Source organism: Cetorhinus maximus, chromosome 25 (assembly GCF_964194155.1).
Source record: "Cetorhinus maximus chromosome 25, sCetMax3.hap1.1, whole genome shotgun sequence".
NCBI lineage: Eukaryota > Metazoa > Chordata > Chondrichthyes > Lamniformes > Cetorhinidae > Cetorhinus > Cetorhinus maximus.
The window spans coordinates 43,527,674-43,544,429 of NC_135903.1; the positions used below are offsets into that span (position 1 = coordinate 43,527,674).

General features: G+C 43.4%; 1 protein-coding gene across 1 annotated transcript in view; it reads left to right on the top strand.

Annotated features, from left to right (window-relative positions):
- Window positions 1-16,756, top strand: part of nmt1a (N-myristoyltransferase 1a) — an 83,272-nt gene that overhangs the window by 38,501 nt on the left and 28,015 nt on the right. The window contains exons 3-4 of the mRNA XM_078529863.1: window positions 7,810-7,954; window positions 10,929-11,047. Of these exons, the coding sequence (XP_078385989.1) occupies window positions 7,810-7,954; window positions 10,929-11,047 (264 nt within the window). The remainder of the gene's footprint in view (window positions 1-7,809; window positions 7,955-10,928; window positions 11,048-16,756) is intronic.

A 16,756-nucleotide genomic window follows, 5' to 3' on the forward strand; every position in this document is an offset into this window, starting at 1 on the left:
CCAAATTGTTAATGTAAATTGTGAACAGCAGTGGTCTCAGCATTGATGCATGTGGAACACCATTTCCCGTCTTCTGTCATTCTAACTAGCAACCCTTTACTCCCACTCTCTGCTTTCTGTCTTGAAGTCAACTAGCAATCCATTCTACCACGTGTCCCCTGACTCTACATTCTCTAACTTAATTCATTAGTCTATTATGAGACACCTTATTGAAAGCCTTTTAAAAATCCAAATAAATGGCATCTATTGCATTACCATTGTCCATTCTCTCTGTTGCCTCCTCAAAAAATTCATCAAGCTTGATCAAGCAAGATTTTCCCTTTTGAAATCCATGTTGACGGTTCATCGTTCTGCTTCTCATTTCTAGACATTCATCTAATCTCTCCTTTAGTAAGGATTCCATTATTTTTCTACCACTGATATTAAGTTGACTGCCCTATAATTCCCTGGACATGCCCTGCTCCCCTTCTTAAATATAGGGATTACATTATCTGTCTGTCAGTCCTCTGACACCGCAGCTTTTGCTAATGAATTATTAAATATGTGTAGTGATGCTTCTGCTATCTATTCCTTAGATTGTTTTAAAATAAGTGGATGAAATCCATTCAGTCCAGGGGTTTTATCCTCTGAGTTTGATTAGTTTATTCAATGTATCCTTTTATCTTATTTCAAATTCACATATCTCGTTGCACATCGTGTCACTCGATGTCATGTCTACTTGTTCTATGTTCCTAGTAAACACCAAAGCAAAATAATTATTTAATATTTCTGCCATCTCTCTTTCATTACCTGTAATATTATCCTATCCATCCGTTAATTGTCTTATTTCTAACACCACCTTTTTTTTATTGATGTGCCTGTAAAATATTTTACTTTTTTCTTTGTTCCTTGGTGATTTACTTTCACTGTCTCTCTTTGCCTTCCTAATTGTTTACAATAAAGATTCTCGTTATCCAGCATGCCCAGGAATGGGTGGTGCCAGTCAATCAAAAATACCAGTTAATGGGGAGTTACGTTACTCCAGACACAAGACAAGGTGTGTTGTTGCAACTGTAAAAGGCATTGGTGAGACCGCACCTGCACCGTTTTGGTCCCCTTACTTGAGGAAGGATGTAGTTGCACTGGAGGTGGCTCAGAGGAGGTTCACTAGATTGATTCCAGAGATGCGGGGCTTGTCTTATGAGGAGAGATTGAGCAGTTTAGGCCTATACTCACGAGAGTTTAGTAGGATGAGAGGAGATCTATTTGAGAGATATAAGATGCTAAAGGGGATAGGCAAAGTGGAGCGGATGTTTCCCCTTGTGGGGCATTCTAGAACGAGAGGCCATAGTTTTAGGCTAAGGGGTGGTAGATTTAAATCAGAGATGAGGAGGAATTACTTTTCTCAAAGGGACGTGAATCTGTGGAATTCACTACCTCAGAGTGCAGTGGATGCCGGGACGCTGAATAAATTTAAGGAGGAGATAGACAGATTTTTAATCAGTAACAGGTTGAAAGGTTATGGGGAGAGGGCAGGAAATTGGAGTTGAGGCCGAAATGAGATCAGCCATGATCGAAATGAATGGCGGGGCAGGCTAGAGAGGCTGAATTGCCTACTCCTGCTCCTCGTTCTTATGTTATGTCCTTATGTTATGTTAAGGTGCTGCTCTGTCTTTGAGAGGATGAGGGAAAGCAGCTGGGCAGTCAAAGGCCCCAGCACAGCAGGGCATCAGAATAAAGCCAGCATAGCTGAAGACCAAGACCATGACCTTCAAACCGGTTTTTTGAAAAAAAATCGAGCTGTCGGTTTCACTGACAGTTGCTCCGAGTGGTAACTGCTGCCTCTGATCTCCAGCAGCTTTGTGGGTTTCCAGCCAGCTTTTTAAAGAAAATCAGAACCAAACTAATTACCACTACAACTGAAGACCAAACCTGACATTTAGCTTTCAGAAATGTGCCATTTGCATCTTAATTTCCAACCTTCAGACCAGCTTTTAATTGAACTGTCAGAAATTCTGGTTAGTGGAGCATTCCGTTTGGTACAGTGCTGGATAATACAAGCTTTACTGTCCTTTGACTTCTCTCCTAAACTCTTTATTCTCTCTTTTCATGTACTCCTCTGCTGTCTTATGTACTTAATGTCTCTTTCCAACCCTTAGTTGTTCCCTTATTTCTTTATTCATTCGTGGAGTTCTGCTAGTGTCTAGGTTGTTCTTTCCTTTTAGCGGAATATATTTTTCTTGCACTCCTTTAGCAGCGTTTTAAATATTCCCTGTTCTTGTTCTATAGCATTGTTTGGCAATATTGTTGCCCATTTTCCGAAGTTTTATTTTGAGCTCCTCAAAATCAACTTCACGCCAGGCTATTACCCTGCTTTTCTTCTTGCTTGTGTCTTTCTCCATCATCGTCTTAATAGTGAGAATAACATGATACACTTTGCTTAGATGTTCCAAATTTAGTGCAGAGAAGTGTGAAGTGATGCATTTTGGTAGGAAGAATGAGGAAAGGCAATGTAAACTAATTGGTACAATTTTAATGGGATTGCAAGAACCTGGTGATGTCTTAAAATCTTTAGATATTTGTATGTGTACAAGTTAAAAAGGCTGTTAAAAGCAATGGGATTATTGGCTGTAATATCCTATCTATCCATTAATGGTCTTATTCCGAACGCCACCTTTTTTATTGATGTGCCTGTAAAATATTTTACTTTTTTTTGTTCCTTGGTGATTTACACCACCACAAGTTCCCCTCCAAGTCACACACCATCCTGACTTGGAACTATGTCACTATTCCTTCACTGTCGCTGGGTCGAAATCCTGGAACTCCCTTCCTAACAGCACTGTGGGTGTACCTACACCAGGTGGACTGTAGCGGTTCAAGAAGGCAGCTCACCACCACCTTCTCAAGGCAAGGATGGGCAACAAATGCTGGCCTTGTTAGCAATGCCCACATTCCAAGAAAGAATTTAAAATACGGTGTAGAATGCAGAAGCAAGGATGTTATGCTTAACCTCTATAAAACATTGATTAAGCCCCAGCTGGAGTAGTGTGGTCAATTCTGGGTGTCACTCTTTAGGAAGCATGTCAAGGCCTTGGGAGGGGGTAGGTAAAAGATTTACTCGAATGGTCCCAAGGATGAGGGACTTCAGTTATATGGAGAGGCTGAAGAAGCTGGGTTTGTTGTTGTTAGGGCAGAGGAGGTCGAGAGGAGATTTGATAGAGATGTTCAAAATCACGAAGGGATCTGATAGAGTAAAAATAAGAGTGGCAGCAGGTCAGTAAGCAGAGGACACAGATCAAAGGTAGTTAGCAAAAGAACCAGAGGTGACATGATCAACAAAAAAATTATACAATGAGTTATGATCTGGAAGGCACCATCTGACAGTGGTGGAAGTAGGATGACTAACTTTCAAAAGGGAATTCAATAAATAATTGAAGGGGAACAATTTCTGGTGCTAATGCTAAGTTCTGGAGCAGGAAGGTAGAAAATCAGTCATGATCATATTGATGGGGAATCAGGCTCAAGGGGCCATATGGCCTACTCCTACTCTTATTCCTATGTTCTTTTGTTATGAGCAGGCACACTGAGCCAAATGCCCTTCTTTGGTGCTGAACCTAGTTGTAGCTAAAAGATAGTGTTGTGCGTTTCCAATTCTGCTCTGTTCCTTTATTCCTCCTGCCATTTGCCTTTTTTTCACAACAGAATCTGAACAAGAGCAACAACTTGCATTTAAATAGCACTTTTTAATGTAGAAGAATGTACCAAAAGTGCTTTACAGAGGCATAATTTTTTTTTTAAAATGAATGGGGAACCAAAAGAGACATTAGGAGTGAAGATCAAAGGATTGGTCAAAGGTAGGTTTTAAGGATGGCCTTAAGAAAGGGAGCTGAATGTTTGTTCAGGAAGAGATTTCTAGAGCATGGAATTTGACAGTGGCTGGAATATGTGGAATGGAAAATGTGGGGGTGGTTGTAGAGCTGCAGCAGGTTCCACAGATAGGGAGAAACAAATCCTTGAAGGAATTTAAATGTGTGTTCTCAACAGCTGTCATCATAGTTCACTTCCCTGTATTCTTTCAAATATGTGCCCACTTCTCACGGTCCAGTGGTTTAAATTTTAAAAGTCGTCTTCCCATCTCTCCTGATCACTGTACCCTGTCAGTTCTTTGTGTATTGTAGCCTACATTGTGCACTCAAATCCTGGAGCAGGGCTTGAAAACACAGCCTGCATCCTCGGAAGCAAAATCAAGCCAAAATGCTATTGTATGTTTTGACTTTTCCAATGAGGAGAGAACAGTATAGCATCCTGACTTATTCATTTGGAACGTGAAATACTTAAATGTGGCATCATTTGGACAGTACATAATTTGAACACTCCTTTTTCTGACTTGTTCACAGTTTCTTGATTTTAAAAAAATCTTGTGTCTCCACATACTTTCTGCTAGAAGAGCTACTTGTGTGTCAATTTTTCCATCCTAAGTTCCTATATCTACCTTTATAATTAATGCTGCCTCAGTAAACTTGACACACAGACTACACCCTCCCACCAATGGTGGCGCTGCAGAGGCAAAAACAGAAAATGTTGGAAATACTCCGAAGTGCGGGTGCGAGTGGGCGGGCTTCCAATCGGCACCCCCAGTTGGGGGCATGCTACCATTTTACGTGGGCGGACCAATTAAGGCCCACCCAGCGTGATGTCCGCCTGGAAGCACTGCGCGCCACTGCGCTCTTTCACGCATGCACGCGAAAGAGCGCACAGATCTCCCTGAGGCAAAGTGCTGCCTCAGGGTGATCAGCTCCGATTTAAAACTTTGAATAAAGATTAGAAAAAAATTTCCCTGCCATGTCCTCTCATGTGACAGTCACATAAGTTGGGACATGTCCATAACTTTTATTGTAAAATATTCTGCATTTTTTAAATCACTCATGAAACCTCATCCCGCCCATGGATGAGGTTTCATGTTTTTTCACAAGCCCGCCTGGGCTCCTGACCTGCCCGCCAACCTTATGGTTGGACGGGCAGGTCCATTAATGAGTTCCATTGGTTTTTTAATGGCCTTAATAGGCCGTTGACAGGTCGGCGGGCACGCATCCGCATTGGCTATGCGCCTGCTGAACTGACAATCTAAATAATGCGGGGTGACATTGGAATCATGCCTGACGTCACCCTGCGTCATTTAAAGCATCGGCGAGCGGGCCCCGCCCCCGCTTGCCGACCGGAAGATGCTGGCCAGTAAGTCTGGCAGGATCTGTGCAGAGAGAAATGGGGTTAACGCTCCAGGTCGATGACCTTTCATCAGAACTAAACAAAACTGAAATGTTAACTCGGTTTCTTTCTGCCAGACCTGCTGAGTATTTACAGCATTTTCTGTCCTTACTGCAGATGCTGGAAGTCTGAAATATTTTGCTTTTATATTAGTGTGGCACTGCAGCGCGTCAGTTCTGCATCTCCCAGCTCATCAGCCTGTCTTGCAAACATTCCAACCAACTCTACTTTCCACTTCCCAGACTGCTCTCGCCTGTTCTATTTAGATATAAATGATGTCAAATTATAATATATAAACAAGGACAGAATGTATTGGTTTGATGCAGGTACTGAATAACACCTGTGTGCCCTTTTCTAATTACTATCCTCAACTTCACCCGAACACTAGAACTGGTTTTGACTCTCCCATGTGCAAAGTAACAGGAGATTGACTAATTGTTAATTATAGATTAATTTTTAATTATAAATATTTAATCAAGCAGCTGAGGGTGACATGTTGCGCAGAGCCTCCCTGTATACAGTATATCATGATGAGTTTCCGCTTTCATTTCCTTCATGGTGCTCTTTCCCTGATTTTCTTTTCTCTCACTGCACCCAAGTCAGCTCCATCGAAACAAAACCTGAAGTTTCATTCACCCCAATGTGAAACTGAGTGAAACCACACATCTACCCACAGGCACGTTGTCCCCAGAAAGTGGGCTGGGGTGTTGGGGAGAAGAATTATGGCCCCACACTGAAGTATTGCAGTTGAAGATTGTATAAAGAAATGTTTTCTTGTGTTCATTCTAATCTCAAATAAATCTTTGCACGGAAGCTCATGGGCAACTGTCTAAGAGCTTTTTTTTTACTGTATGGTTTAACTATAACCTTGTATTACATTTCTAAAAAGGAGCGGTTTTAGTTATTTTATACTGAACCCTCTTATCAGGAGGTTTTCATTGTTATCATTATAGTCATACTAGAGAGTTTGAAATGTAAGTCTCTGAATCACTGATAGAAATGTTAATAATTGTTTCTTTGACCTTTTGGAAGTTGTCGTTTTTCTATATTTTTATCAGTTTTTAACTTGCACCTGTCATCTGGGCTGGAGCTGATGGTAGCAGAATGCCAGACTCGCATTTTGAAAAGGTTATTTATTGTCTTGTCTGGCTGTTAATGTTGAGTGCACTTCCTTTCCCTGGAAAACTCCTCCAGCAACACTCGATGGGTGGATCAGGGAGGAGCATGTTTGAGAGTTGCTCATTCTATCTCCTAGCTGAAATCTTCCATAAACTGCTTTTATATTAGGGCCCCGTCTTGGGGCCGAAAGCTTCCAATAAATCAGTGGCACCAAGAAGACCTGTCTGCCCACCTGGGCAGACAAACCATTTTGGTTTGTGTGTGGGCGCAGTGATGATGCCATAGCCATGTCACCATAGTGCACAGCAAGTATGCCTAGGGTATATGCACAGTAGCTGGATCTCTGGAGTCATTTGCACATTCCACCAGTTCTCCCAGCAGTGCCACTCTGAGCAAAAAATAATGGCTAAAATGTTTAGAGGATTGTCCTTTAAGTTTGTGATTTTGTTACACATATTAAGGACCCTTCACCCCACATTTGGATTTCAGGTCCTTGAGATATTTATATACCTAAAGTTAAATACAGTTCCATTGTATTGTACAGATGTGTTTTAACCCACCCCATTAACAAAGTTCTGACTGATACCACTGACTTGACTAGTTCCAGCTTGTTGCAGGATGCTGTATAAGTAATAAGTACCTGGTCAGATAATCATCTAACCAGCCCTAAAACTCAAATCTCCAGTTCTTTTTTTTCATGAAAGTCATCCAACTTACTCTTTAAATATCCCCATAGTTCATGCCATACGTTCACCATGCTGCATCAAGTAGCTAAGTTCAAATTGTGCCCTCCCCAACCCCATTTTTGAAACTTGAGCTCATGTCCTCTGCGGTATGTTACAGCCTTGAATATAATGCATTTATCATTATTTACAACTATGTGGGAGAGCATAGTCTGCACATTATGGGAATGAGGACAGTATCATTACCAGTAGATTTGGTTTTTACCCTGTCACTTTTAAATATGGATAATATTTTTAGCTGCTGTTTAAACACCCAGTTACAGATCTGAAAGTTTGACATACAGTGATAGCTGTATGAGCACCGAGCAAAGTCTTCTATTGTCAAATACAGTTCCATTAAATTTTAACCTACCCCATTAATACAGTTCTGACTGATGACTCGTGATACCACTGACTTGACCAGCCCCAGCTTGTTGCAGGATGCAGTGGGGTGCATCAGGCAAATTGTTAGCATTTTGAAATTGGCTATTTGGAGGAGCATGCTGCAAATTATACAGCATTCTGGCAACCAATCATACAATCACTAATCATTTCCACTGTGGTTTAGGTTTGAGTTCTGGTGTTGACCTGCCATCAAATTTATGGAAAGGCTGGATCTGGAGTGCCATAGTTTGAGAGCACTCACCCCAATGTCACTGGATGCTTTGCAGAATGGTTACAAGATTGAGATGTTCAGATTTCTTTTGTGCTAAATGCTTTTCAGGTTAACTCATTACCTGCAGAGAAGTTGCAGGAGATCCAGAAGGCCATCGAGCTATTCTCTGTTGCCCAGGGTCCAGCAAAGAGCATGGAGGAGGCCACCAAACGTAGTTACCAGTTCTGGGACACCCAGCCAGTGCCAAAGCTTGGTACGTATCTGCAGCATAGAAAGCTTTTTGAGGGTGTATTGAGTATATTCAGGTTGGATGTAACATGGCCAGCATATTTGCAGTATCCCTTGAAGGAATGGAGCAATGTTGTTGAATACGCTGAAACATGTTCGTGTTGGTGAAACCCTTCCTTTGATAGAAATGTATTCCCCTGCTTCCCCCTCTACCCCATTCTCCTAATATATGTTAATACATATGCTCACCCTCCAATAGCTTCAGCTCATGTAAAATTGTGCTGTCCACATCCTAACTCTCAGAAAATCTCATTCACCCATCAACCTTGTGCACACTGACTTACATTCTCCCAGTTCAGCAATACCTTAATTTAAAAAAAAATATTCATCCTTTCGAATGCCTCCATCGCCTCACCCCTCCCTAACTCAATGATCTCCTCCAGCCCTATAACCTCTGAGATTTCTGCTCCTCCAATTCTGGCACCATGCACATCCCAAATTATAATCATTCCACCTTGGTGCCTTCAGCTGCCAAGACCCTAAGTTCTGGAATTGCTTTTCTAAACTTGTCTACCTTTCTACGTCTCTTGCTCCTGCTTTAAGAAGTGTGTACCATGTACAAGATGTACTGTAGGAATTCACCAAGGCTCCTTAGACAGTGCTTTCCAAACCCATGGTCACTACTATCTAGAAGGACAAGGACAGCAGATAGATGGGAATATCACCATCTGGAAGTTCCCCTTCAAGCTACTCACCATCCTGACTTGGAAATATATCCTGACTTGTGCCTTAAAAGCTACCTCTTTGATCTAGCTTTTGGTCACCTGACCTAATATGTGGCCTGGTGTGACATTTTGTCTGGCAACACTCCTGTGAAGCACCTTAAGATATTCCATTACTTTAAAGGCATTCTGTACATGCAAGTTGTTAGCTAAAATCAAATTGTAAAGTGGCCAGCACAAAGGACTCCTTATAAATGAGCATACTGTGCATGTCACTACCAGTGAACCCTTATTGTCTCTCTTAGTTTTTTTATTCATTCACGGCATGTGGGCTTCGCTGGCTGGGCCAGCATTTATTGCCCATCCCTAATTGCCCTTGAGAAGGTGGTGGTGAGCTGCTGCCTTAAACTGCAACAGCCCATGTGGTGTAGGTACACCCATAGTGCTGTTAGCAAGGGAGTTGCAGGTTTTTGACCCAGTGACAGTGAAGGAACGGCGATATATTTCCAAAGTCAGGATGGTGAGTGGCTTGGAGGGGAACTAACAGGTGGTGATATTCCCATCTATCTGCCGTCCTTGTCCTTCTAGATAGTAGTGGCCATGGGTTTGGAAGGCACTGTCTAAGGAGCCTTGGTGAATTCCTGCAGTACATCTTGTACATGGTACACACTGCTGTTACTGTGCGTCGGTGGTGGAGGGAGTGCGTGTTTGTGGATGTGGCACCGATCAAGCGGTCTGTTTTGTCCTAGATGGTGTCAAGCTTCTTGAGTGTTGTGGGAGCTGCACTCATCCAGGCAAGTGGAGTGTATTCCATCACATTCCTGACTTGTGCCTTGTAGATGGTGGACAGGCTTTGGGGAGTCAGGCGGTGAGTTATTCGCTGCAGGATTCCCAGCCTCTGACTTGTTCTTGTAACCGCAGTATTTATATGGCAAGTCCAGTTCAGTTTCTGGTCAATGGTAACCCCCAGGATGTTGATAGTGGGGGATTCAGTGATGGAAATGCCATTGAACATCAAGGGGCGATTGTTAGATTCTCTCTTGTTGGAGATGGTCATTGCCTGACAATGGTGTGGCTTGAATGTTACTTGATGACCATGCTATCCAGGATTCCTTTTGGAAACTCCAGTGATGAGAAGATCCTGCATTTATAAGTGATCTTCTCTTCTTTTCTGTATTCTTGTTAAACTTGGTAGAGGTTTATTGTTCCCTCCAGAACTGGCACAGTAGGACTCGGTGAGGAATGAAATCAGGTAGCACAGGTAATAGGGAAATCTGCAACTTTTTCTCTGGAAAGGTTGTGGATGCTGCATTAATAGAAGTTTTCAAGACTGTGGCTGTTGTTTTTTTTTATTCTTTCACAGATGTGGGCGTCACTGGCTAGGCCAGTATGTGTTGCCCATCTGGAATTGCCCTTGAGAAGGTGCTGGTGAGCTGCCACCTTGAACTGCTGCAGAGTTACTTGCAGAGCAACTTCCTTTCAGCTGCAATATTACCAATAGAAGAGGAATATCGAGTTCTCAGAGGGTTATGGCGCATGAGAGAGAGTTTGGCTAAAAGGAGAATTCTAGGTTGAAGAGCTGGTGGAAGGTTTGAGCAGCTGTGCTCTGATACTGATGTGGTAGGGCATTAAGTGCCTTTGCTTCATTTTTGAGTGGACATCCAAAATATCTTGTCCATGGTTTCTGAATCCTAACAAGTTCTGCTGACTTCTAATATCTTGGTCCTGTATCCTGTCAGGTAGTTGGCATTTGCTCATGGCTGTCAGTATCTGTGGGCAGATCATTGCATCTCTATGGTCAGACAATACCTCTTTCGCCATTACCTGCAGCCTCTCTCCAGGAGTGTCCCGTCCTGATGTCAAAGTGCCTTGCATAGAGAGAGATTCGAGAAATGGAGTTCGCCTTTCTTTCCAAGTCCATCATATAGTGACTGTGGCAGTGTGGCTATATTCCTTATCTTGCTATAACATTCCTTGTGATGGTGCTCCTACCTGACCACTTTACCCTTTGCTTTGGTCTTCAGGTCTAGACCCATCAACCTCTCCCAGATCTCACTAATATACCCTCAACCAGTGGAGCTGCTATGTCCTCTGAGACCAGCGAAGAGTAACATGCTGATTTTTCTGTAGCCTGTGCCGATGGCTCTGTACCTCAGCTGTTGTCTGGAACAGTAATGTGGGATGTATGCTTTAAAAAAAACTGTGCTTACACTTTCTTGGAGTGAGATATAGTTTAGATGATTCACCGGAAAATGAACTGAACCCTCTGTTTTGCAGGTGAAGTAGTGACAGTCCATGGCCCTATTGAGCCAGACAAGGATAATATTCGACAAGAGCCCTATAGTTTACCACAGGGATTTCTATGGGATGCCCTGGACCTTGGGAATGCTGAAGTGGTGAGTCATTGTTGGATGACTGTTGTGGTGTTTCATGTCAAATTTGCTCCAAGAAGTTTATATTTTACTGCCCTTGATGGCCAAAATATACAAACTGAATGGATTATGTGTTATATTAAAAGTACTAGAAGGACATTGGACTGTGTCAGGCCCAGTCTTTTTGCCCCTGGGGCTGGCATGAAATCCATCTCGGATAGATGGGATGAAGTCTTCTCCAGCTGCCAGTTCTAAGAATTATACAGAGTTTGTGTAGTCTAGACCAGGTTCCTAAGGGCCATAGTCCCACAATATAAAACCGCACTTAATTCAGCACCAACTGGCACTAGATTTCCAATCCCACTCAGACCACAGAGTTTTGGTGTAAGAAATGGTAAGCATGTTGCTGTTGGAGAGAGGATATTGCTCTAAGATTGAGACTGAGGCATTTGCATTAGCAGAGGAGAGAGAGAGATTATACTCTGCATCTAATCTGTGTTGTAGCTGATCTGGGAGTATCTGATGCTACTGCTAGTGAATGACATGGAAAGGATTTCATTCGTCAGTTTTAACATCAAATTTTCCCCAAGCCAAGATAAGTGATGGTGGAAGGGGAGGTACAAGGGTAGGGCAGCCCAATAAAATGGTAGGCGGTATGCTCTCATGCTGCATGACAGAGTGATGGGACATTGCTGTGATTACCCTGTGCAGTGTGTTCTGATGACTACCTTGATTATCCTGGACAGGAGTTCTGATTTTTGATAATCCCAAGGGAATGAGGCTTCTAGTTACTGGGAACACAGGAAGCCACAGAGGAGTTGAGCACCATGAACAAGGCCAGTGATTTGTGGCTACCACAGAAAATGGCCAGAATCATGAACACTTCTCCCCTCAAAGCAGAAGTGTGAAGCACAGACACTCATTGACCTGCTGAGTGTTGCCAGTGTTTTCTGTTTTTCAGATTTCCAGCATTTGCAGCATTTTGCTTTTTATCGAAGTTGACCCATGCAGCCGCTGTAAACAAGTGGATCTGCAGTATCGATTAATACCCCACCAGCTGTTGCCTTGTGGAGGATATAGAAGTTACTGGGAATATGTTTCATGGCTCTATTTTAAATGGAAGACGTGTTGGTTTGTAATGGAGTGTGTTAAATGAAGTTCAAACAAAAGCTTTGTCACATCAGCATGTGAGCCAAAGTTGCAAATAGTGTTTCACCAGAACATTCTATGTATGTACAATACGTTGATTTATTCCTAGAATGCTTTTTCATTCTAAGCAGCTGAAGACGCAGTTACCAAAGAAATTAAAAATTTGAGTGTTGGGATCAGCTGTAACACACTGACAGATGCACTGTGTCATGCTAGAATGTCGCACCAAGGCTGATAGTCCAGTTGATCTTAAGACTTTGTCGTGAAGCTGGGTTGTATCATGCAGGAGGTGGTGTTTTGGACCATCTGCAGTGTACCAGGATCTGCTCAGATAGGACTCCTGCTCTATTGAGCTGACACACAGTTTGACCTAACCAATTTATATGCTTACACTCCGCTCTACTTGTCCAAATTAAACAATGTAAGTGGCCATTGTAAGCGGTGGACTTACTCTTCAATGGTGTGAATATGGTTTGGTTTCAAGTGTTTGAGTTAAGATCATTCACTGACCATGTCTGATACAAATACACACACAACAGAGTTTGTTATAATTCCTGTTTCTCTGCCTACATGAAGGATAATGTTCTATTGCAGTACTTCCCAAACTTTTTCCTGTTGTGACTCCATTTTAATGCTTGAAAATTGGTGTGACCCCCAGAGTGAAAGTGGGTTGGTAGTAGTGGGGAGAGTGTTGTTAGTGGGTCCAGAACGTGGACATTTCTGTCCCTTAGGTGAGATTTGCTAAAATAATTGTACATTGGGCAGAAAAGGCCACAGCTCACAATTTGAAGTTTCTACACACATCAGTTTGACTGGCCTGGCCTTGGGACCTCCTGCCCTAAGGAAAGCCATGATGAAAGGTTCATGCACCAGTACTCAAATTCTAGATTTCAGTCCCTTGTGCGCATATAATTTCCCCAAAGTTCTCTGACAGGAGACCGACAGTCCCTCTGGAAAATAACAAGAATGGGTAATTAGTGTCATTTGTGTATTGTGTTTGATCATTTGGCAAAAATACAGGGAGAAATTCTGACAAATGTACTAAAATTCTCCTTCAATGTCCTACATCATTTAGGTGAGACAGGGAAGATGTTTCAAACAGTAATGTAGGAAAGTGTGAAAGGTTTGAAGAACTATGGTCCATAAGTTTAGTCTATGCTCCATTACTCCTGTGGTAGCATCAATGGAGAGGCAGTGGCATAATGGTATTGTGACCAGCTCTGGGGACCTAGGTTTGAATCCCATCTCTGGCAGATGGTGGAATTTGAATACAATAAATATCTGGAATTAAAAGCCTAATTAAAAGTTCCTTTAGGGAACAAAATCATACCAGGTCTGGCCCGCATATAACTCCAGATCCACAGTAATGTGGTTGACTCCTAGCCACTCAGTCGTATCCAATAAGGAAGGAAACCAGACGGACCGCCTGGCACGATCACCTAAATAACAACGGCAAAATCAGTGCTGTCACCCCTTCAAAGTCCTGCTTACTAACATCTGGGATCTTGCGCCAAAATTGGGAAAGCAGGCCCCAGACTAGTCATGACATAGTCATACTCACAGGATCATACCTTATAGATAATGTCCCAGACACCATCATCACCATCCCAGCAGGACAGACCCAGCAGAGGTGATGGACGAAGTCTCACAGCATCAGATCAAACATGGCCAAAGAAACCTCCTGCTGAATACCATATACTGTCCCCGCCCCCCCCCTCCTCAGCTGATGAATCAGTACTCCTCCATGTTGAACACCACTGAGGGTGACAAGAGCGCAGAATATACTCTGGGTGGCGGACTTCAATGTCCATCACCAAGAGTGGCTCGGTAGCACCACCACAGACTAGCTAGCTGATTACTAAAGGACATAGCTGCTAGACTGGGTCTGCAGCAGGTGGTGAGGGAAGCAACAAGAGGTAAATACATACTTGACCTCTTCCTCACCAATTTGCCTGCCGCAGATGCATCTGTCCATGTTAGTATCGGTAAGAGTGACCACCACACAGTTCTTGTGCCAACACCAAGTCCCGTCTTCACATTGAGGATACCCTGCATTGTGTTGTGTGGTACTACCACCATGCTAACTGGGATGGATTTTGAACAGATCTAGCAACTCAACACTGGGGAACCATGAGGTGCTGTGGGCCATCATCAGCAGGAGCAAAATTGTACTCAACCACAATCTGTAACCTCATGGACCAGCATATCCCCCACTCTACCATTACCACCAAGCCAGAGGATCAACCCTGGTTCAATGATAAGTGCAGGAGGGCATACTAGGTGTAGCACCAGGCATACCTAAAAATGAGGTGTTATCCTAGTGAAGCTAAAACACAGGACGACTTACGTACCAAACAGCGAGCTAAACAATTCCACAACCAACGGATTATATCTAAGCTCTGAAGTCCTGCCACACCCAATTGTGAAGGGTGTTGGACAATTAAACAACTCACTGGAGGAGGAGGCTCCACAAATATCCCCATCGTCAATGATTGGGGAGCCCAGCACATCAGTGCAAAAGATAAGGCTGAAGTAGTTGGAACAATCTTCAGCCAGAAATGCCAAGTGGATGATCTGTGACAGCACAGATGCCGGTCTTCAGCCAATTCGATTCATTCCACACGATATCAAGAAATGGCTGAAGGCACTGAATACCGCAAAGACGATGGGCCCTGACTATATTCCAGGAATAGTACTGAAGACCTGTGCTCCAGAACTTGCCATGCCCTTAGCCAAGCTGGTCCAGTACAGCTACAACACTGGCATCTACCAGCAATGTGGAAAATTGCCCAGATGTGTCCTGTCCACACACAGCAGGACAAGTCCAACCTGGCCAATTACCGTCCCATCAGTATACTTTCGATTATCAGAAAAGTGATGTAAGGGGTCATCAACAATGCTATCAAGCAGCACTTGCTTAGCAACAGCCTACTCACTGACATTCGGTTTGGGTTCTGCCAGGGTCACTCAGCTCCTGACCTCATTACAGCCTTGGTTCCAATATGGACAAAAGAGCTGAACTCCCGAGGTGAGGTGAGAGTGACTGCGCTTGACTCCACGTTTGACCATGTGGCATCAAGGAGTCCTAGCAAAACTGGAGTAATGGGAATCAGGGGGAAAACTCCACTGGTTGGAGTCATACCTAGTCCAAATGAAGATGGTTGTGGTTGTTGGAGGTCAGTCATCTCAGTTCCAGGACATCACTGCAGGAGTTCCTCAGGGTAGTGCCCTAGGCCCAACCATCTTCAGCTGCTTCATGAATGACCTTCCATCATAAGGTCAGAAGTGGGGATGTTCAATGATGATTGCACAATGTTCAGCACCATTCACAGCTCCTCAGATATTGAAGCACTCCATGTCCAACTGCAGCAAGACCTGGACAATATCCAGGCTTGGGCTGGCAAGTGGCAAGTAACATTCGTGCCACACAAGTGCCAGGCAATAACCATCTCCAACAGCAGAGAATCTAACCATTGCCCCTTGACATTTAATGGCATTACCATCACTGAAACCCCCACTATCAACATCCTGGGTATTACCATTGACCAGAAACTGAACTGGACTAGCCATATAAATACTGTGGCTACAACAACAGGTTAGAGGCTAGGAATCCTGCGGCGAATAACTCACCACCTGACTCCCCAAATCCTGTCCACCATCTACAAGGTGCAAGTCAGGAATGTGATGGAGTACTCTCCACTTGATGAGTGCAGCTCCAACAACACTCAAGAAGCTTGACACCATCCAGGACAAAGCAGCCCACTTCATTGGCACTCCATCCACAAACATTCACTCCCTCCACCACCGATGCACAGTGGCAGCAGTGTGTACTATCTACAAGATGCACTGCAGGAACTCACCAAGGCTCCTTAGACAGCACATTCCAAACCCACGACCACTACCATCTAGAAATACAAGGGCAGCAGACACATGGGAATGCTACCTGGAAGCTCCCCTCCAAGTCACTCACCATCCTGACTTGGAAATATATCGCCGTTCCTTTACTGTCGCTGGGTCAAAATCCTGGAACACCCTTCCCAACAGCACTGTGGGTGTACCTGCACCACATGGACTGCAGCAGTTCAAGAAGACAGCTCCCCACCACCTTCTCAAGGGCAATTAGGGATAGGCAAGTAATGCTGGCCCAGCCAGTGAGGCGACATCCCATGAATGAATAAATAAAAAGAGACAGCTGCAAACCCACCATAAATCACCTGCAGTGTACATTCTGTCCATTTATGCTGTCTCTCTGAATCAATTTTAATTGTTATTATTAGTAATAACCAGAAACTACAAATAATCATTCAATCAATGGTCTGTGATTCTACTATCAAAATATCATTCGATTTCCCATGTTTCATTCATACTGTGCAGTGTAGTTGTTGTCTTTCTGTGGCCAAAGTTGATAGTTTGGGAGAAGGGCATGTTTGCCTGTTGCAGAATCTGATGACTTGCAGATGTTTCAAAGGCAGGGACATGGGCACAAATTTATGATTCGTGACATTTAAAAAAGCAAAAGTTTACAGAAAAATAATCTGCCATTTTGCAGGGTCTGTTGGAGGCAGTGATTGCGCCTCAGAGCTC